At 35.6% G+C, this 23,716-nt stretch overlaps 1 protein-coding gene and 1 pseudogene across 1 annotated transcript in view; both read right to left on the bottom strand.

The window, feature by feature from the left end:
• MTX2 (metaxin 2) overlaps positions 1 to 23,360 on the bottom strand; it is a 56,445-nt gene extending 33,085 nt beyond the window's left edge. The window contains exon 1 of the mRNA XM_063100828.1: positions 23,138 to 23,360. Coding sequence (XP_062956898.1) covers positions 23,138 to 23,177 — 40 coding nt within the window. The 5' untranslated portion in view covers positions 23,178 to 23,360. The remainder of the gene's footprint in view (positions 1 to 23,137) is intronic.
• LOC134364996 (U4 spliceosomal RNA) lies at positions 5,531 to 5,611 on the bottom strand (annotated as a pseudogene).
• Positions 23,361 to 23,716: the final 356 nt, after the last annotated feature.

The following is a 23,716-nucleotide window of genomic DNA, read 5'->3' as shown; positions in this document are numbered from 1 at the left end:
TAACAAAGTAAATTTCAAACAGACAACACAATATGAAAGAATCAAACATATCTGTATCAGACTGTCCATCTTTCCCTATAAATCGTTAGCTTTTAAAAATACAGGGGAATCTTATATTCTAGAACATTTCATTGCCTTCACTCTACTACTACCACCCCACAAAAACAAAGCAAAGTAGCATGATGAAGTATTAAGTACCTACAACATGAAATAAAGCCAGTAAACCTGATTTTAAGCTTGAAGTCAAACTTCACCTTGGACCCTTAATCTCTCATTTAGAGAAGACATCAGCTACAAAGAGAATATTAGCAACCTACCAATGCTTCGGAAAAGGACTAGATTTGAATTTTGTCTAATCACCTGCACTTAAGAAGCAATGGCTCCACTGACAGAATGTACAGAATATCATGATATCATTTGCTGAATCCTTTGTAAAAACCATAAAACATAAGAATCACCAATTATAACACAATAACTACATTTGCTCTCAGCAGGAAAGTAAATTAAATACATGAAATACAGTAATAATTGGTATTTTTCTTATTGTATTTATACTACTCCAGTTTCTGTAATATGGCAACAAATATTTTTTTAATATATAACTGGCTGATTTTTTTAAAGAAACATACATGTGAAGCATTTTTTTCTTTCGACTGATCCTTTAAGATGCATTAAAATAGTCTCTGGGGTGGGGGAGAGGAACCCTCTAATTTGCCTTTACTTATGCTTTAGAATGAGAGAAAAGCAAAGTAGCATAGGATTGTAAATTATAAAAGTTACTTTGGTTTGGTTTGGTTTGGGCTACATAAAATTAAACTCATATTTAGGGATAATACCATGAAGTCATCAAGCAAATTAAGAGACCATACATAGTTTTGTATGTTGTTATTTACAATATTATACATATACGTGAAGTCTATTGAATTTCAATGCACATACCAAAAAGGCAGTAAAACTAATTATATTTTACTCTAAACTTTTTAAGGAAATATAATTTCAATAAGAACCCCATTAACCTGTATAATGGTTTTGGAAATAAAAGTCAGAGAAACAAAAACAAGTCGACATCAGCGAATTACTCAAAAATAACCTTTTAAGATAAACTGTATGGTTAGCATGCCTATACCATTTACATCTGTACTAGAAACAATACAGTGAGGTTCACAATACAATGAGGTTCATTTCTTATAAAACCCTAAATCATTGAAGATTCAAGTATACTAGTCTTATTAAAGCAATAAAGCATAGGAACAAAATTTACAAAAATTTCAAAGAATAAATATTGAAACTAAGTTCCTTGAGGGCACAAATGTGTTGTATGCATCTGTGTATCCCACACTGTACCATGTTTAAGTTGGTATTCATTGTATGTGGAAAGAAAGAAAAAGGATACTTGATTAAACCTACCATCTCATTCCTTAAACATTCTGGCTAATTAAAGTTTCAATATTATCATCTACGTTAAGGTAAAAGAGTATTTTAATTAAATATTCTAGTAATTTTAAGTTTTGGTTAGCTATTTTGTGTATATACCAGGCATGGTTTACAAATTTTCAAAACAATGGAATAACATGCACTTAGCATTAAATATATGCTGAATATACAGTCACGCATCATTTAACAACAGGGATATGTTAGCGGAAATGTACTGTTAGATGATTTAGTTGTGCAAGAGTATATTATGAAAGGAAATAACGAGTTTTCATACTATCTACACTGACCACTAGTTGCATGAGGGTGGGCCCTCAAATAATGTTACTAAGTCTCTCTGTGCCTTGCTTTCCTCATCTGTTAAATGGGGATTAGAATAATACCACCCCCAGAAAATTATGAAAATTAATTACAGGTAGGGATTGTGCTTGACATTCAGCAAGCACTCAGTGAGTGTTAGCTAACTGTTATTAACTATTATTTTGCTATGGGGATGGGTGCAAATCATTTAAAAATGCAAGAATTCTAAAGTAGACATCAACCCTCTCACTTGGGGTCAGACCTAATGTGTCAAATGCTTGGCTTTCTACCTTAAAGTTCTGAGCTTCCTTTGGGAGGGTCACTCCAAAAAGGACCTCCTCAACAAAGGCACTCCTCAACAAATTTTGCACTAGATTTGTTTACACCAGCCTCTCCACAAACAGGTGATTAATGCATTGCGCTGCAACTTGATGACAGCTACAATGTCACTAGGTGATAGGAACTTTTCAGCTCCATTATAATCTTATGGGACCACCATCATATATCTGATCCGTCATTGAATGAAACATTGTTGTGCAGTACATGACTGTAATTTAAGTGTTTTTTGATATCAGAAGCTACTTCATTACTCTGTAATATAATGGTTCTCATATGAACAGCAATTTTTCTGTTCAGTAATTCCAGTTAAAAGTTAATTCATCATCACACCCATGGATTCTCCAGATCTTACCCAATAGACACATGTGACAGCAACAGAAATTCTGAAACATATTACATACTGCAAGTAAGACTAAGGGAGTTGCCTACAAATACCAAAAACTCTGTTATTTAGAACCTAAAGCTAGAAACCAGGGTGAAGGGGGTAAATATTTTACTTGATCCTACATATAAACTATGTTTCAACTCAGAAATGATTATTAAAAATAAATTACCAGAAACTAACTCTACCAAAACATCTCGTGTTTTCTTCACAAATAGAACCTATCATTAAAAAAGAAAAGGCAAATAGACTGATATAAATCTATATAACTGTGCTATTTTAGCATCTAGGAGTTCTAGTATATCGTGGATCAGTAGACAAGAAATAGTAGAGTATGCAGAGAATGACTAGCAACCTATCTCACCCATGAGCAGCTCAGAGTATACAGCAAACCCTTGAACAACAAGAGTTTGAACTGCACAGGTCCACTTATATGTGGATTTTTTCCAATAAATGTATTGGAAAAATTTTAGTGAGATATGTCAGGAATGAATAAATTAAATACTTAACTACTTAACTACTACTTATGCAAGGGGTGGGGAGCTCAGGGCACACAGTGCGGTATGGCTGGGACCCCAAGAAAAGTGAATGAAGTACTTAATAGTAGTTAAGTAGTTAAGTTTCGGGACAGGCAAAAGTGAAGGTCAGTGCCCCTAACCCCCATATTGTCCAAGGGTCAACTGTACAAATATCACTGATTTAAGTGCATCCATGAATCGTGAATATTATTATCCACATATAAAATGCAAAGCTTATTTCTTGGTTTGGGTAATACTAATTAAAGTCTTTCATTAAGAATATCTATTATGTGAAAGATAAGGTCCAAAAAGACAACTTCTTCCCCACTCCTCTCCTTCCCAAGATCAGTCAAGTCAACACCCACCCCTTACACCTGAGCATGTATAAAAGAGGGACATTAATTTAAAATCATGATACTGACAACAGACACTTAAAAAATCTGTAACATTTAAAAATAAAAATCTGTTTAAAACAACAGTAAAACATTTGTATTTTTACTAGTTTTTCTTCAGTTGACTTGAAATGTTTTTAGACCACAAACTACTTAAATAGTAAATAAAATTTCATGACTCACTTACCCTACCTATTTTCAATTTCTACCACCAAAAGCACTCCCTGACGTAAAGCACTGTTTTAAATATGCCTTCAGGAAAGGTCAGCCTTAGAATAAATATAAAGGACGAGACTAGAAGTTTCTGAAAAGCAGGTTGTCAAGAAATGGAGGGTGAGAGAGAAAGTCCAACGCTGTCAAGGTGCAAGTTACTGGTATTATTAACAAACTTTAAGATTAAGACACATCAATAGTTATGTGTGGCTCTTAGAATAAAGACCAGAATCCTCAGCATGGCCTACAGGGTTCTAGTTGGCCTTACACATAGCCCCTCTATCCAAAAGGCACTAATATTACACACTTATCACACACTACTTTATCTTATCCCACACTACCCCCTCTTACTCTGAACTCCAACAACACTGGCCTTCACTCAGTTTCTGAATGCACCATGCTTCCTCTGGAACAATCTTCTTTTCCTATTGTGTTATCATACCCTAGCTCAAACATCACTTCCTCAAGTAAAGCCAGGTTCATGGGCATGTAACCTGTTCAGTTGCACAGGACCGGCACTTTGAAGGGCCCCATGCTTAGTTTAATGTTCTGCTGTAACAGTCTTGAAAGTTTTAATTTTTGACAAGGGGTCTCGCATTTTCATTTTCCACTTGGCCCTACAAAATGTAGCCAGTCCTATCTCTAGGAAAGTCTTCACTGACCTCCCTGAATAGTTCACACACTCCCTTTGCAAGATCTTATAGCACACACACCCCTTTATATCACTTATTACAGTCAACATTTTTACACTGATTTGAGTAACAATTTGATTGTTTATCTCCCTCACTAGAAAATAAGCACCATGAATCTAGCATTCATGTCTGATTTCTGCTTACCACTTCATCCCTAAAACCTAGCACATAACCGGGCAATCAGTAAATGCAGGCTGAATAAATGTTTGTTTTTATTATTACCACTATCATTATTGTTACTACTCTGTACCATTTAGGCTAAGAATGCAGCAGGGAAAATAAGGAAACCACACTGATGGCAAAACATAAAAAATAAAATAAACTTTACCCAGACAACTTCAGTACTGCCACCACAACTAACAACACAACTCTAAAAATATTAAACTTCCTAAAAATAGTTGGAACTTGGATTTTTATTTATTTTTTAACTCTTTCTACTTTCTTTTTTAGGGTATGTTTAATAATGTGCATGATACATTACCTCAACAATTAACAACCATAAGATTTCTAAATCTGTTTGGGCCTGCATATTCAAATATTTTATTATAAGGACATGAGATTTTTTTAAATGGTGATCCCTTGGTTATGGTCACAGGATGTAGAAAGGGGAGTAGTGAGATAGTGTGTCAGATGGTTGAGGGCCTTTACCATTAGGCTTAGGAATGGTACAGCAATAATATCTGATGAAAACTATATATCTATATAAAAACTATATACCTATATATAAAACAGCAAACATAAAGAGATTTCCAGTTTTAGGGTTAGTACACAGGTATAAAGGCATAGCTAATTTATAGATATTTCCTTCTTGTACTTCAACAGATTGTCTTGCATACTACAGGATGCACACAATCCACCCCACATTAAAGAACACTAGTAATTAAATATTTATTTGAAGTTTTAGCAGAGAACCCAGTCATTCACGTACTCTTGAACAAGGATGAGTCCTCCTCTCTGCTGGTGAAATTACCTTTTTTGACCACAGAAAACACTAAAGGAGGAACGTACATAAAGTAGTGAAGAGGACAGGGATCTTTGCCTACTTACCCACCTAACAAGACCTACGTATCCAACCAAAATATTTCAAATTTCTCCTATATATTTCATACTTTCTCACCTTTGTGACTTTGTTCAAATTGCTCCCCTTGGTCTGGAATACTCCTTCACTGCCACACACCCAAATTCTACACCTTTTTTCAAGACCAAATTTAAATGCTATCTCCATCAAACAACATCCACAACTCCCCCAGAAAACACATACTTGCTTCTTATTCATTTTTAATTAGCAATAATCACACTTCAGATAAAACGTTATTAGTTATGATACTGCCACCGCAGAAAGTTTCTTATTCATTTTAATTGTCTTTAAGCTACTTATTTTAAGCTTTATCAACCTATACAACATAATGAAAAAAAATCAAAATCAATATTTTTTACTTCTAATTACAATTTTTAGTGAAATGTCTGCTAGCCAATAAATTCACGTATGTATATCCCTAGGTCTTTTAAACATTATATATCATTTGCAGTATTCTCTTAAGCATTAAGTTAGGTGATAAGTCACTCTGGTGGCAGATGATCTATCCATTCTATTCGATTCAGGGTATTTCACAGTATGAAAGAGCTATGACCTAATAAACAAGTCTAATTCCAAAGTGCATCTCTTGATGATCTAATCTAAGAGGAGAACAGAAGGGCCATGAAAAGAGGTGCCCTCTGTTGTTGTTTCTTTCTTTTTTTTTTTTAAGTTCCACATTCTAAATGTATAACATGACTCCTCTGGCATATGAATGTAGGTGAAGACATAATTTGCAGAAGAATAGGCACTAATATTACACACTGCTTCAGTTCTGTCATATTTCTAAGCCATCAAATTGATTAATGCTATAACAACTCTACACAAACCTATCATTTGTGCACTAATGAAGTCAAACTCAGTTTATCCTTAGGCAACTAGATTCCAAAAGCTCATAGATGTCATCTCTTCAGCCTAGCAAGACTATTTAGATAGTGTTATATAAAAGGAGTAAGAAACATGTGTAGCCTATCTCCAAATTTGTATGGCTTTCTGCCAAAGGTGTAAATGCAAATACTATTAATATAACAGAATGCTCAAAGAGCATTGGTAGCTCTTAAACAAGTTACTCCAAGACACACACAGAAAAAAAGAAAGTAAATTGGCTAATTTGACATAAATACTATACTGATGATCTCAGTGATATCAACACAAACACTAAGTTCAAAATCCTTTAAATTTTAGGGAATTTTCCTGGCCCACCTGGAGCCCAGCCGGGCCCACCAATCCCAACCATGACTTCTCCTTTTGCCTTAGGCCTCTGGACATACTGATCTCTCCCACAATAACAAGGAAGCAAGACGCCATGGTAGATATCCCTCACTGGAATCTCTCCTGTCAAGATTCTGTCCGGGCATTTTCTCCCTTGTAGTATTCGGATGTTAAGAGTTGGGAAAGGACCATAGTTATGTAGCCCAGCCCCCTCATTTTCAGAGGCACTGAGAGGCAGCGACCAGCCTGACCCCAAAGCAGGACTGGAACAAGGTCAAGGCTCTGCTGCACCACTGCTGCTGCTGCCACCACCTCTGCTGGTAGGATTGGTACCCTTTACCCCTTAGGAGAGGTGTTGGTCACAGATGTTTACCTCAGTTTATGTCACTGTCAAAGAAACAAAAAAATAACACTGCAGAAATGAAGACTGAGAAGAGAAAACACACACAAAAATAGCTCCCCTCTTGCGATTCTTCTGTGAAGGGGCAGTGTGGGTGTGCATGTGCAGGCCGGATCATCCCAACCTCCATCCCAGCCCGTGTCCCCCACACTGCCCCCTATGATTCCCAGAGGCCCCTCTGAGCTGGCCTGTGGGGTGTGGGGAGCCCCCTGAGCAGGAGGCAGGACCACAGGTCAGCTAGAGGGTCTCCCACCAGGCTCAACAAGCAGAGCCCTGAGGCTACCTGATGCTCCCTAAGCACATGCAGTGGCCAGTGGGACAGTCCGATTGGCAGGCACCAGCATTCAAGCCTGGCTCGGGGCCTGGGGCAGGGTCCTGGGTGGAATCCCAGCCCCAGAACCCCAGGCTTTGTGTCACCCCATGTGTAAATACTCTGGCATCATTTGGCCCTGAGAAGATTTTTATATATGTTATTTACTTCTCTAATCATGACAATTGCTATAAAATAATCAAAAGTTTAGGGGGGAAAAATAGGCAATTTTGATATGGAGGCTCCATTTAAAATAGATTTTTAATAAGTTTAGACTTGAAATAAAATGATATGGAACTTTATCAAAACTAGAATTTTAAGGATGATGTATTAATCCAACAGCAAGTCAACCTACAAACTACAGTACAAATCAAAGATAACACTATATCCCAGATAATAATGACCATAAAATGATTAAACAGTAATGCCCCTGAGCTACTGTTTCATACGGCATGTTTAATAATAGCATACGAGATATATAAGCAGGAAGTGACTCTTCCTACAAAAGGAGTTTAAAACCATTCTCCCATTATCTCAACAATCAGAGATCAATGTTCATGTCAAAAAGTGGCTCATGTTGGAGAATGGAGAAGTACATGGTAACACAGTTATCTTCATAAACCTAAAAAACAGGCAGGCAGCATTGTGTAGCATAGTGGTAAGCTATTTAAAGAATGTACTGCAAACAAATGTAGATAAAAAGATTAAAAACTACCTTTGATTAAAATGGGCCTGGAAGCAAGAAGCAGACATTCTAGGACAGACTAGATTAGTGTAAGACAGACATATGAAAGATTCCCAGACTCTGGAAAAATTCTTCTGGAGAAAGATTCAGACCAGGAACTATTTATTTGGCTACAAGTTATCATAAGTCCTTAGAGAGAAAAAACTTGACAGACATCAGAGCCCACTGTATATTTTCAATTGCTTGTTGCATATATTATACATAACCTTCATTTCAGAAAGTAAATTTACAAATCGGTTTTATTATTCATTCAATAAATACTCAGTGCATATAACAGGCCATGCACCATTCTAAGCACTAAAGATACAATTATAAAGAAAACCAAGCAACTGCCCTTAAGACACTTCATACTTTAGAGGTACCACATGGTTTATTTCCATGTTTATTACCTTTATATTGCCTCAAATTAAAAACTCTAGCAATTATTGGCATTTACCACACTATGACAAAAAATATTACCTCAATACCTATAACAAGGCTTAATTCTGTTTAGGTTACACGTTACATAAAAACTAAGAAAAAATCATATACGATAGTGCACAATATCCAAAATGCCAAATGAATGTCAATGTATTGAACCATGGCAAGTATGTCAAATAATATTCTACAAATCACTCAGCAATATTTCCAACCACTCATTTATTTGGAACAAAGTAGTAAAAAAATGAGTAAAAAGACCCAAAGTCAGTCACATGAATGAAAGATGCAGCAGAATTAATATCCAAGGCAGGCGAATCCTAATACCCCGCCATTCTGGAAGCAGAAGATGGAAGGCAGTACAGATTGAAAATGCAGGAAAACTAGTAGAGGGCAGAACTTCCCCCTCACAACCAAAGGTAGAGCTCAAATAAAACTAGAGAATAATGAGAATCTATCTCCTTTTGGTCAAACACTACCTATGCTTCTACCTATACAGATGATGATGACGATGATGACGAAAGCAATTAAGATTCCCCAAGACTCATACAACTTATATCCAAAATATATGAAGAATCCAATAATAAAGATAAAATATAACCCAATTTTTTAAATTGGGCAAAAGATATGAATAACATCTCTCCAAAGGAAATATACAAATGGCCAACAAGCACACTCAATGTGATTTTAAAAAGATGCTCAACATCATTAGTCATTAGGGAAATGTAAATCAAAACCGCAATGAGATACCACTCACGCCTATTAGGAAAACTATAATCAACAAAACAGACAATAACAAATGTTGAGAAGATGTGAAGAAATCAGAACACTCAGACATTGCTGGTGGGACCACAAAAACTTTGTCAAAATGTTAAATACAGAATTATCATATGACCCAGCAATTCCACTCCTAGGTATTCACCCAGGAGAAATGAAAATATATCCACACAAAGACTTACACATGAATGTTCACAGCAACATTATTCACAATAGTCAAAAAGTAGAAGCAACTCAAATGTTCATCAACTGGTGAATGAGTAAACAAAATATGGTACATCCATCCAATGGAAAACTATTGGCAATAAGAAGGAACCAAGTACTGATACATGCAACAACATCGATAAACTTCAAAAGCATTATGTTCAGTAAAAAAAAAAGCCAGTCACACACACACACACACACACACACAGAGTATGCTTCCATTTATATCACATATCCAGAATAAGCAAATTTACAGAGACGGAAAGCTATTATTTGTTGACTCATGCTGGGGGTGGGAATGGGGATTGATTGTAAATGGGCAAGGGGTTTCTTCTGGTGATAGGAAGCTACAATTAGATGGTGGTAACAGCTAGACAACTATGTAAATATACTAAAATATCACTGAATTGTATGCTTAAAAAAGGACACATAAATTATACCTCAATAAAGCTGAGGTAAATAGAAAATTTTAAGACTTATTGCACTTATTATACAAGTAAGTGCTTGACACATATTAACTATTTCACAATTTTATGAGGTAGACACTATTATTATCACTCCTATTTTACAATAAGAAAACCGAGGCACAAGCATAAGTAATTTGCTCAAAGTCACAGTGCTACTAAGTGACAACAGCCAGGATCTGAACCCAAGTTGTCTGACTCCAGAGTCAGTGAACACACAATTAAATTAGCTTATCTCTTGCAGAACTCACAAATAAACATTCTCGGGTAAGTATCAGAATTAAAGCAATTATAATCATCCTACAACAGTAGTTCTCAACCTTTAATGTACAAGAACTACCTAAAGAACTTGGTAAAATTATTTATTTCCATCAAACTCTAAACTCAGAGATTTTGATAATGTCGAAATGAAGACCAAGAATCCACATTTGCAACAAGCACTCTTGGTAAATCTGATGCAGATGGTCTGTAAACACCACAAAAAAAGACTGTCCTAAATACATACATAGATGGCACTTAAAATAAGATTAAGTTCTTTTCATCTCTTTCATTCATCTGGCTCAGAGAGGGTGGTAGTGAGGATCTGTGTAGATTAATTTTATTCAGAAAGATTTCTGACCATCTTATTCTGCTTAAGCATTTGTAGATATGGCTTAAAACCATGTTTTAAAACATACCTCAGTAAGATGTTGCAATTTTATAACGTCCCAGAATAAGCCTCTAAGATTAATGAACTGGGGCCACACTTATTTTGGAACCAAAGTAGTTAAATGATAGTTTTTCCATTAGATGGAATCAATAAGGAAAGTAAAAATAAGCCAGCAATTATGAGACTTGAACATGAGCTATCTAAACTTATCTATGTGAAACTAGAGATCAAATTCAAAAGAGTATTCAAGGATCGATTTCATAAAACTGACAAACTTCTAGAGGTTAACAAGGGTCAAAAAAAACACACAAAAACCAAATTAACAGCATCAACAAGCCAATAACTCAGGCTAAAGTAAACACAAGTCGAATTTATGAGGCTGGCTGGTTAACTCACTCAAGAGAGCACGGTGCTGATAACACCGTGATCAAGGGTTCAGATCGCCGTTCTGGCCAGCCACAAAAGAAAAGAAAAAATTAAACTCTCCATTCTTTCTTAGTAAGTACGCATGTGTCATGTTCTCAAATGATTACGTTTGGACTTTGTCTCATTATAAAAATGATCCACCATTTTTCATTAATTTCCAATAAAAAGCAAGTCAACTACATATGAATATCATTAATTAATGGATATAAACCTTGTAGCTAGGACTCAAAATCTGAATTCTCTTTATTAAAATGGTAATGTGAAGTTCAAAAAAAATAAAAAAGAGGAAGCACTGACAACACTTTCTCAGGAAAAAAAAATGAATGTGAGATTAACAATAGAACTATACAGAAACAGTTGGTTAAGATTAAAAGTGCAATATCTGGCCCAAAAGAACAGATAAGAAAATAGCCCACACAACTATCAGACCTCAACAATGTTAACCAAGCTGCAATAATTTAATGGTTCTCTTTCAATCCTACAGAATTGAAAAGATATCCCTCAAACTAGGAGCACTCCACTACTCTAAACCAAATACACTGATAGTAATAACAGCACCTATTTTTGTAAGTATCTACTATGTGCTCACTGTTCTATGTACTTGAAATATACTCACTATGTCACATCAAGCTAGGTAACCAAAGAACTCTCTATTCCTCTTCCCTCACTCCTCCCAACTAGCTGTGAAACAAATGATCCTCTACAGAGGATTTGACTTATTAAACCCCTTGAAATTTTGGCAGAACTGCAATATTCCCCAAGAAGAAAAAAACAAGAAACAAGATAACATAGCCTTACCATCACAGTATTCCCTAATGAGTATAAGAACAGGGGTAGAAAATCCTCAGAGATTACCTCCCAAAATATTAAAGGCATTATACTAAACAAACAGGTTATTAAATGTCCAAATGTACCAGTGACTATAATAAACAAAGGTGAATATAAAACTGTCATTGCCCTCTAGGGTCTACTTTTGTTGAGTAGATGAGAGGCAAGGAAGAGAAGAGGGGGTGACTGAGATGCACATAACCACCTATAATACAATACGTGAATACACGTGGTATAGGGAAAAAACATAGGTCTTAGAGTCAGACACACCTGTGTTCCCCTTCCAATTCTACAACTTACTGTCTGATTGACCTTGGCCAAGTTGCTTAACTTCTTCCCTCAATTACCTCACTGCAAAAGGGGAAGATATTAACTATCCTGTGAGGTTGTTGGAAGAATAAAATCAGAAAAACTATGTAAGTGCCCTATATAATCCCTAGCCTACAGAATGTACTCAATCAATAATTATTATTAATATAAGCATTAGGCCAAAAGAATGTATAAAGACCTGTAGGAATACTCTTGAAGAAATGACTAAATCTGCCTGAGGAAGACAGGAAAGAATTCACAGAGGAGATGGAATCAAAATCGGATCCAAAAAATAATTGGAAGAGTGCCAGATAGAAAGTGAGGGGAAGGGAGAGGAGTTAAGATATTTACTAAAAACCTAACACCCCTAATTTACTTGGAGGAAAGGAGGTAAAATGTTCAGCAAAGGATTCCTGAACTTGCTGCCTCTGTACAGATTTTTATTATAGGATATACCACTTGATATTGAAATTACCTATTTCAATAGATATGTCCTGCACAAGAATATAAGTTCATCAAACGCAAGAATAGCATTACTCATTTTAGAACCTCAGCACCTGGCAGAGCCCCTATTAACAAATAAATATATTTTGTAGAAAATACAAGCAAGACTTTTGCTATTTAAAGCTTGAAAGATATCTGACAGCAAAAATCTGTTATAACTCTGAAAATAAAACCGTTGAACCAAATTATGGAAAGCTAACATCTCAACAATGGGTACTAAATTCAACACCATAAGCTCAAGAATTCACTTTCTCTCCAAATTATTCAATGGTTCTTAACCAGAGGCGCACAGCCAAATCATCTATGGAGTGTTTGAAAAGCATACTTGCTTTAGCATCACCTTCAACTTTTCCATATAACACACCTTTGGTGAGAAAAAAAGAATGTGTGTACAGACATGCAAGGTCGGGCAGGATGTAGTGCAAGGCAGATATCAGTAGTTTTAGAGAACTCCACAGGTAATTGCAATGTGCATTACCACCCTTACATAGTAGTAGAGTGGGTACTACTCTACCCAACCACATCTCTCATCCACTCCCATTCCATTTTAGAACTCCTATTCAGTCACGAGTGGGACTAGTCAGTTCCCAGCTCTAATTAAAACAGGTATAGCTGAGATGGCCACAACAATATCTCCTGTCACATAAGCTCTTCTAGAAGCTTATCGCTTCCCCATCAAGGAAGTAAAGTCTAATTCCCTTTGAATCTGGGCAGATTCCTCTTGAATCTTTTGTGACCAATAGAATATGGTGGAAGTGATGCTGCATGACTTCCAAGGCTAGGTCATAAAAGGTGATGCAGCTCTTACATGGTTAGCTTGGAGCCACCATGTAAAAAAACCTAACTACCCTCAGGCCACACAGAGAAGCCACATATAAGCATTTCAGAAGACAACCTCAGCTAAGGTCCTAGACAGAATCAGTCATCAGACATGTAAGTAAAGATACTTCCAGATATTCCCAGCCCTCAACCACTGGATCACTACCAGTCTTTCAGTCTTTCCAGAGGTCATGGGGTATAGACAAACCATATCTCTTGTCTGAATTACTGACCTACAGAATCCATGAACATAATAAAATGGCTGTTTCACATCCCTAAATTTGGGTGATTTGTTACACTACAAGTGACTATTAGTCACAGATTTATCATTAAAGATAGAATTAAATGTTGATTCATCTGAAGCCTCAGAATCCCCTCTGTTGATCTAAATCAGTTACAAAACTGATTCCTGACTGTATTGTGTTTATTACTATTTTAGACATGGATTTTGACATTTCCACTTTTCCTCCGGTCAGTTTCATTTTATTAACCCATTATCTTGAAACTCTACCTTTCTGAAATCTCACTGTCTCCAACTTCCTGACCACATCACCACGACTCCCTGATCTCTAGCCCCCAGAATTTGCTATTCAGTGACTATAATGGCTTACCACCATTATTAAAAACTGGTCTGAATGGCAGTTGCTACATTATACACGGATTGAGGGAAAAAAGAGAGAATTCAAGAGAAAAATGACTTAGTGACTCTAGCTAAACTCAAATCTTACATCTTTTCATAAAGGCACACCAATAAAGTAATTTACCTATGATGCAAAGATAATGCAGAACAGTAAATAATAAAACACACTGTATGTTGGTCTTTAATCTGCACTCCATGATTTCTAAACCGTATCTCCCTTTCTAAATATGTATTTTAATATTAAAATTATTTTTATTCTCCAAACAGCCACCAAATGATAGTATGGGAAAATCAATGCAAATAATATGGTAAGGAGAAATCTGTTTGGGGACAAAATACATCAATAATAATTCATAACCCCAACTGAAGAACAAATATCAATTACTACTTTAAACAGTTAACATTATGTAACTCATTTTCATCCACTAGCCAAATTAGAATCTTAAAATTGATGAAACAGTAATAGTAAAAATAACAATAACGATGTCTAATAAAAAAGTAGTCAGCAACTTTTATTTTTATGTTATTTCTTATTGACATATAACCTTTTTTGAATTCATAAGAAAATCAGAAACATTACTTATAATTCATGATGCCAAAACATTCTCCTATAACATAAAGACTAATAATCAAAAGAAGTAGGTCAACAAAAGGCCAGATCATTAAAGAGTCAGCTGCCAGTACTGCTTTACAGAAATAAATACTGGAGTAATGACAGCCTCTTCAAGTTAAAGAAATGATACAATTTACTTGTATAAAGTTCTAGTCAGTGCTGTAAGGTGACCAGGTAATAAAATATGATGTAGGGAGGTGGGAGGGGTGGGAAATTCCATTATAATATTTAAGAATACTGTATTCATTGGGATAAATATATACACCAAAAGTCTTTTTTAAAAATCCATAGGCAGGTTAACCTATGAAGAAACTTCTTTGGATTATAAAAGTCCTTAGAGATAAAAATATATAATCAGCACAAAAACATAGCTAAGTATATACGCACAATGAAATGCATTTTATGGTTTCTATTTTGCTAACACAGTTACAGTTAATGAGAATTGTCATGACAAAATGATTGTTTTTATGGAAAGAACCTTCCTTATTACCAACCAATCAAATTTCATTTTTATTACTGATGTAAAAAAGTTCAAAACCATGATTCATTTATAGAGCACACAAAAATAAGAAAAGTGTTCAAGAATAGAGGATCATTTACAAAGCAATAAAAAATTAAGGAACACATTTGTCTTACTGGCAAGGCAAATAATTCTCTTGTACATATAAATGTCTATAGCTGGATTTGCTGAATATTATAATTTGTAGCTTTGAACAAAAGAGAAGACTGAATTTTCAATATCTCATCTCTATTTGATATCTTCAGTTCATCTGATAACAGCTTATCAAGAAATTTCAAAAATGTCTGAAAAATGTTAAAATGTTTTATTTCAATTTGCACCCAAATATGGAAGGCTTGAGCTAACAATAATAATTCAAAAATCTTTACATAAATAAGACCGACAAATTTTACAGCACACCTAGCACTAAAATCTTTTAAGTTAGAAACTAAAAATTATGTAATTTCAGAGTATGAATGTTAATAAAGCATACAAGAAAATTAAAGTTCACAGTACAGCTTAATTGTGAATTTATTTCAAGATCAGAAAACAAGTCTTTCAAGGGATCTTAACATTATATCAAAGTCTTCAAAAGGCAACAAAACATTGCCTCTAAAAATTTGGTTTCTAATTTATTCATGAACACAGTATGATAAAATAATAGGCCACACTGCTGTCAGTAAACTGTACTTTGCTTCTTATCTGAAGTATAACCTACTTTGTCTTTGTTTTGCTCCACCATCTGCCCCTTCAATATCAACTTCCCATCTACCAAGGTGATAAGCACCAGAGTATGAGACACTCATTTGACTACTATGAATATAAAAAAAAAGATTCTCTGAAATGAGATGGCCAATTTAATTACTTCTCAATAACTCCACAATACCTTCTTCAATACTGGAGAAACCTCAGAATACTGAGTGAAAATAACTAACAAAGTATCTTCATTTTCAAGAGCAAAAGAATTTAATGCATTATATTTCTTCAAATTTCTGTTGCAATTATCATCACTCAATATTCTGATTTACAGATGTAAGAGCCTTTATCATAATGTTCTTCATTGTCTCTTCAACAGACTCTGTGAGTAATAATATCACTTTTATTTTACTTCTAAAGTTCGGATTCCCCAGTATTCATATGAGGAGAGATGGAATAGAAAGCAATTTATAACCATTATAAAAACAAATTTTTAAAAACATGCCTGTCTTTGTCACACTTACTTTCAAAATGCTTACATACGGATTCCACAGAACCCTGCAAAACTACTCTCCTGGCACAAACCATAAATTAATGCTACTGCTAAAATAAAGTTAATAATAAATTTAAATAATTAAGCACCCAAATACCCACAAGGAGATAAATGAAATATTCCAAATATTCTTTTCTCATCCTTTAAACTATATGTATAGTTTACTGAGCTTCTAAATAAAGAACAGAACAGATACTGTCCTGATTTCAAAAGATTGATAAGAAATAGTATAATGAAATTAATTGATGTGCTTAAAAGATAGCAAGGCACTGATGAAGTAATCTTTCACAAAACATGGTACAGGAGTAAATGAAAATTAAGAACACTTTGGTCATTTTTTGCTGTCCAAAATGGTAATGGGATTCCAGACATAGAAAGATAACATCCTCAAAGGACCCCTTATTATAAAATGAAAGGATCTTGGGCTATAAAAATAATAATAGAAAGCACCATGTATTGAGCACTTATTATGTACCACCCTATACTAAGTGCTTAATATACATTATAAAATACATTATCCCCGTTTTACAAATGAGAAAACTAAGGACTAAAAAGGTCTGCCCAAGATCATAGAACAAGAAGCAGACCTAAGAATAGAACTCAGTTCTGCCTTACTCCAATGACCTTGTTCCTAATCTTTTAGGAATAATACCCGATTACCTAACTGAGCTTCAATTTCCTTATCCACAAAACAAGAATAACACATATCTGACAAGAACAAATTGTTAATATTAGCAATTATGTATATAAACATTTAGCACAATAGCTCAAAAATGGAAGCTTACTCTTTTTATTATCAGTAACCACCTATGGCAATGTCTAACTAACAGACCTCCACTAGGACCTATATCAAGATTCAATTTTATAATGAAAAACATGGCTACAGCATATCAAATATATAATCCTAAAATAAATATTCTAGAAAAATTTTTTATTCTAGGATAAATTACTAAGAGTAATTTTAATAATTGCAATAATTTTGCAGATGTTTCAAATTATTGAAATAAATTATGTATTCTATTTATAAATAACTTAAAAGCTTTACCAAATTGCATCTGCACACGGGGAGTTGGAGGCAAAACCCAGCAGAAGAGAAAAACTGACAGGTAAGCAGCTAAAAATAATATTCACGAACATTTACTGAGTGCTTACTATGTGTCAGACACAATGCCAAGCGTTTAAAATATTTCCTAGTCTTGTCTTTAAAATAACATATTACTGTTATCTTCTCAATTTTACAAATGAGAAACCTGAGGCTTAAAAAGGCAGGTGATTTGCCCAAGGTCACACAACTGGCAAGCACCCTGAATAAGTACCCAGATCTGACTCTCACTCCAAAATCTACAGGAAGTATAAAAGCAATGTGAAGGAAGCGATCAACACTGCAGCAGATTTCTGCTGTTTTAGTGTTCAGCACCTCTTTCCCTTCTTTTCTGTGTATCTGGTGGCACTGTGGAATCCTAATGCCTGGAGTCACTCCAGATTTGCCACACAGATGGGCAAGTGAGTCAGGTCTGTTTATCATAGTACTCTACCCTTTTGGCTACAGCGACTGCTCCAAATGTAGTCGAGTAACCCAAATGCAGTTACTCCATCCTTCCCTATGATATATTCATATTCAACAAACTGTAAAAAAAAAAAAAAAAAAAAAAATCAGAAGACAAAACTTGAATAATATATTGGAAAATCTTGCAATTAAAAAAAAAGCACATGAAAATTTTAAATACACAAATTATTTATTATAGAAGAATTTGAAAACAATTCAATATCCAGGACTACTTTTACCCTCCTTGAAAAATTCTAAATCCAGCATATCACCACTAGACATCCAAACTATTCATTCAAAATCATAATTTACCATTCCTTTCCATATTACTTACTAAGCTAAAAGAACAACTCAAAATCCTCTTCCACCTTAAGAAATTTATCCCAAGAAACTACTGGACAGATGTACAAATATGTATATGCAAGCATTGTTTACAAGAGAGAAAAATCATATACACCTGTGGTGGCTTAGGGACACAGCAACTTGGCTAGACTGAACTACATTTGACAAAATTCTCTTTGTACTATGTATCTGATTAAGGTGGGCTATAAGGAAATTCTCTTAGCACATGTTGGGAAGACAAACAAAAGGCAACAGCCATTCTGCACCACACAAACACCTTCTCCCAGTTATTCTAACATTAATGTAGATGTTGCAGTGAAGCGATTTTACTGATAAAATTAAAGTCTCTAATTAGTTGACTACATTAATCAAAAGGGAGATGATCCTAGGTAACCTGATTTAATCAGTTGAAAGCCCTTTAAAAGGGGGCTTAAGTCCTCACTGAGATCAGTCACTCCAAGCAGCCTGGTCCTGCAATCACTCTCTTCCTCCTGATTCCCACTTCCTGATTGCCTGCCTTGTGCACTTTGCACTTCCTTGAGCTACCACAATAACAGCATAAGCCAATTCTGTGTGTGTGTGTGAGCATGCACATACATGTGTGTATATAAACAGAGGTAGAGATAGAGATAGAGACAGAGACAGAGATCCTACTGTTTCTGCTTCTGTGGTTGAACTGACAGATACAACACCCTAAAATACCCATCAGAATAAGACCGGATAAGTAAATTATGGCTTCTTCATTACAATGAAATATGAGGGTACTGAAAAAGTTCATGGAAAGATTCATATTATTTTTAAATTTTTTTCCATGAACTTTTTGAAGCACTCTCGTACTATGTAACCTTTTAAAAATGATGATGTACGATTCCATTCACAGACATAAAGATATCCCAATATGTTATATGACAAAATAGGTTACAGAAAAGAATGCACATTATATACTATTTATGTCATTTTTTTTAATTCAGAAAAAGAACAAAATAGCTTTGTTCAACCAAAGTTTTAATGATGCAGATGGGATTTTTAAGTCTTAATCTGGGTGGTGTAATTTCAGATGACTTTTACTTTATTCTTTATATTTCTCTTAAATGTTTTCATTTTCTACAACAGCCATACATCATTATTATTATTATTTTTTAAAAAAGACAAAACATAACAAACCTTTCTTATTTGACCGGAAAAAAATTTCAAGTAAACTTGCAAGTTAAAATGGTGCCCTAAATCTTAAAGGAGTTATCCAAGTAAAGTGGACATTTCAGGCAGAGGGCAACATGTGCCAAGGATGGACACTACAAATGGTTTAGAAAGGCTAGATTTCAAAGAAAGAAACGACAAGAGATGAGGCAAGAAAGACAGACTTAGACTAAGTTACAGAGGTTCTTACATGCCTCACTCTACCCTACTGACAATAGGAAACTAATAAAGGTGTTAAAACAAGAGGAGTCATATCAACATTTTAGGAAAAAAAAAAAAAAAAAGACAAAAAACTCAGTGCGGCTTGCTTGCAGTGTGGAGTCTATCAGAAGTAGACCAGACTGGAAGCAAGTCCAGTCTTGAAATCAGTTCAAAGACTATTAACCCACACGAGAAATGACAAAGCCTCGAACTAAGGTAATAGCAGTAGAAATGGACAGAATAAGTCATATTAAGGAGTAAGACCTGAAACAACTTGGTGGGAGGTACAGTATTAGCAAAGAGACAGAAGTGATTCACCTAGACTGTGGAGTTCAGAGAAGGCTTCCAAAAAGATATCCTGATGAATAAGGCTCTCATGGAAGACACTTAAAGAAGATCACAGATTCCAGATGCCTTTAAATGTTTCCAAAAGAAATATCAAACAGGGTGTTAGCTCATGTCCAATGGAAGAAAGAATAAGCCAAATGTTAGATACACTAAAAATTAGACCTCTGAATTACAAAAACAGATTCATAATTACTTATTACGTTATAATAGGACTATGTAGATATCTTTAACCTCTCAAGATTGACCTCTTCCACAAAAACAATGTTATTACCAGAAATAGAATATTGTCAATAGTTGTTGGATTTGAGTCACACTTATAAGTCACTTAAAAGTCAAACACAGGGTTTCAAATAAATTACTTTAGCCTCCTTTTTCCCCACTTCTTGACAAAATATAATCTTTTCAATTTTTTAAATTATAATCATTTAAATTACAAAAGTAAGACATGCTCACTAATAATTCAAGCAATTCAGAAATAGTTTGTCCATCTCCCACCAACACACTATCATTATTACCCTGAAATTGCTAGTCAAAATTAGTTGAATATTTTTCTATAAGTTTTTCTTTGTGTATATAAACATATACATATACATGTTTACATAGGGTTTATTTATTTAACAATGGGTTCATGAAAGATATATATTATTCTACAACTTCTTTTTACTTGATATAATCATAGCTTTCAAACCAGTATATTTAACAGGTACACCTCTTTATTCTTAGTATCTGTAAAAATGTGGGTATACCATAATTTTATGTAAATTTATTTTTTAATTGACAAATAATAATTGTGTATATTTACATGGTACAATGTGTTTTGATCTATGGACACACTGCAGAAAGATTAAATCAAGCTAATTAACATACCCATCACCTTATCAACTTATTTTTTTAGTAGTGAGAACATAAAAATCTATTCTTTTAGCAATTTTGAAATTTGAAACTTAGCAAATTTGAAATATACATTACATTATTATTAACTGTGGTCACCATGCAGTGCAACAGATCACTAAAACTTATTCCTCCAGTCTAACTGCACCTTTCATCAACATCTCCTCTTTCTCTATTGCTCCACCTATCCTGGCCTCTGGTAACCACCTTTCTACTCTTTCTATGAGATCGACTTTTTTAGATTCCACATTTAAGTGAGATCATACAGTATTTGTCTTTCTGTGTCTGGGTTATTTCATTAGCATAATGTCCTCCAGGTCCATCCATGTTGTCATGATTGACAGAATTTCCTTCTTTTTTAAGACTGTATTCCACTGTGTGTATAAGCCACGTTTTATCTTTTCATCCGTTGATGGATACTTCAGTTGCTTCCATATCTTGGCTATTATGAACAGTGCTGCACTGAACGTGGGAGTGCAGATATCTCTTTGACATACCAATTTCAATTCCTCTGAATATACTTGTATACCCAGAAGTGAAATTGCTGGATAGGTATACCATAATTTGATATACATTTAAGACATTTCTAGTTTTTTGCTGTTACAAATAATGCTACAATTAATATCACTGTATTTCTTTAAGTACTGGTCCTTAAATTTCTATCAGATAAATCCCCATAAGTAGAATTTCTCGATCAAAGAATAACATTTTAATAAATATTGCTATATTGTTACCAGAAAGTAATAATTTATAGACACATCAATAGTCTGAGGGTAACTGTTTTCTCCATGCCCCTGTCGGTACTAGAAACTATCATATTCATTTTTGTCCATCTGACTAGGTAGGAAAAGTGCTATCTACTGTTGGTGATAGAGAGCACCTTTTCATCTGTTCATTGACCATTGCATTTTCCATTTAATGAATTGTCTGTTCAGATTCTTTGTCCTTGATTCTGTCCAGTTGTCATTTTCTTCTTATTTTTCTGACTTATTTATGGTGTCTTTTATCATACAAAGCTTTCAAATTTTTTCTGCAATCAAATCTACCAATTTTTTCTCTTTTTCACGCTGTGAAATGATTTTTTTAACATAGTAGCAATCTAAATTAATCACTGATCTAACTACATAAGACTAGTTTTTTTCAACCTAAGTGGTAAAAATAGAAATAATCATTACTTGAAATCTCAAGATTACTCATTGATTCAGGTCACAAATATTTATTGAGCCCCAAATGAAAGGTGCTCAAGACACAATGGGGTACAAAACAAGTATCCCTGCTTTCAGGAAGTGTGCAATCTAGTGGGAGCTTCTCAACTAGAAAACAATGTATTTATTTTCAGTAGAAATGGAAAAAAGAAATGTATGTTCACAGCAATGTAATGCAATGAAAAACATTTTGGCAAATTTTAAGACACATTCTGTATTTCCCATTTCCAAAATACTACCTTCTTATTTTAAATGTACCAATTTATCCTGGACTGCCTCATTACTGTGCTCATGTTGGAAACACTGTTAGGGAGTTAAAACGAACTCCATTAATCTACACCTAGAAATATCTATGCCTAGTCTCTTCACTTTCTCAACAATATTTAATTTCTTTCACTACAGTAAATAAGAACCTTAATAAGAGAAAACATAAACCTATTTACATCAGTCATGTTCAGTACATCAAATCAAAGGTATTTCTTTAAAGTACATTTAGACTTAAAGACGACATTTCAATGAATCCTAGAGACAGCAAATGGCAGTATTGTGTTTCTTGGAGAAGAAGCAAGAACTTCGGTGGCCCCTCAACGACAACAGGTAACAAGGACAGCCACCTTAAACGTGAGGTGAGGTCCACTAAGGAGACTCTGGCCCCACTCTAGGAAGTACTCGGATGGCTAGCCCTTGTGACCACGCCCCCCCCACGATCCCAGCCCCTCCCGATGGAATGGGGAGCAGTACAACAAAGCACCGCCCAAGGGAAGCAGACGCGACTCCTGCCCTGCGGGGTGACCTTGGCCAGGTGTCTCCTCCTCGGTTTTCTCAGCCATGAGGTACCTCTGGTACTCCGTGCCCACCTCCACCCCCGGCCTGGGTTCAGCATCTACCTAATGCCACAAGGCTGGAGAAAAGTCCTGCCCTCTACCTTCACGTTGCTACCCGCGACTGCCCCGCGCCCCGTCCCCCGTCTCCATCCGCGGTCCGCAGCCACGCGCACTACCTGCCATCTGGGAGACGAAGGCTTCCGCCACTAGAGACATGTCGGCGGCACGGCCCGGCGCCCGGGTGCCTGCCCCCCGAGGCCCTAGGCGTCCTCTTCCGCAATCCCGACGGCTTCTGAAAGCTAACGAGCCTAGCCCGAGTGAGTCTCAGACTGGCAAAGCCCAGACCTGCAGCAGCGTCGGAGGCCACGGCGAGACCCCCAAGGTTACCGCCAGGCCCGGACAAGAACTTCCGGCGCAGCTGACAGCGGCGCGCGAGCGCTTCCGCCGGCCCCGCCCCCGTGCCCTCCCGCCCCGGCGCGCCGGGCCCGCGGTGCCAGGTTCCCCGCCGGTGCGGGGGTGAGAGGGCTGGGAGTACCCGGTGCCCGACTCGTCTCCAACCTGGGGGCAGGCAGACCCCGGAAGTTTTAGTTCTTTTTGTAAGCCAGGATTTTGTAAGCGAGTAACATTTTTAAGCGCCCACTAGTTACCAGGCACTTTAAAAAATATACATAGTATTCTATTTTACTTAGTCCTCGCAATGACTCGTTACGATAGATGATATTGTTATCGCCATTTTACAGGCTTAGACGGTTGAA

The sequence above is a fragment of the Cynocephalus volans genome, chromosome 1, assembly GCF_027409185.1.
Source record: "Cynocephalus volans isolate mCynVol1 chromosome 1, mCynVol1.pri, whole genome shotgun sequence".
In the NCBI taxonomy this organism is placed as follows: domain Eukaryota; kingdom Metazoa; phylum Chordata; class Mammalia; order Dermoptera; family Cynocephalidae; genus Cynocephalus; species Cynocephalus volans.
Note: the sequence above shows the minus strand (reverse complement) of the source record. Positions and strands in the feature narration are given on the sequence as shown.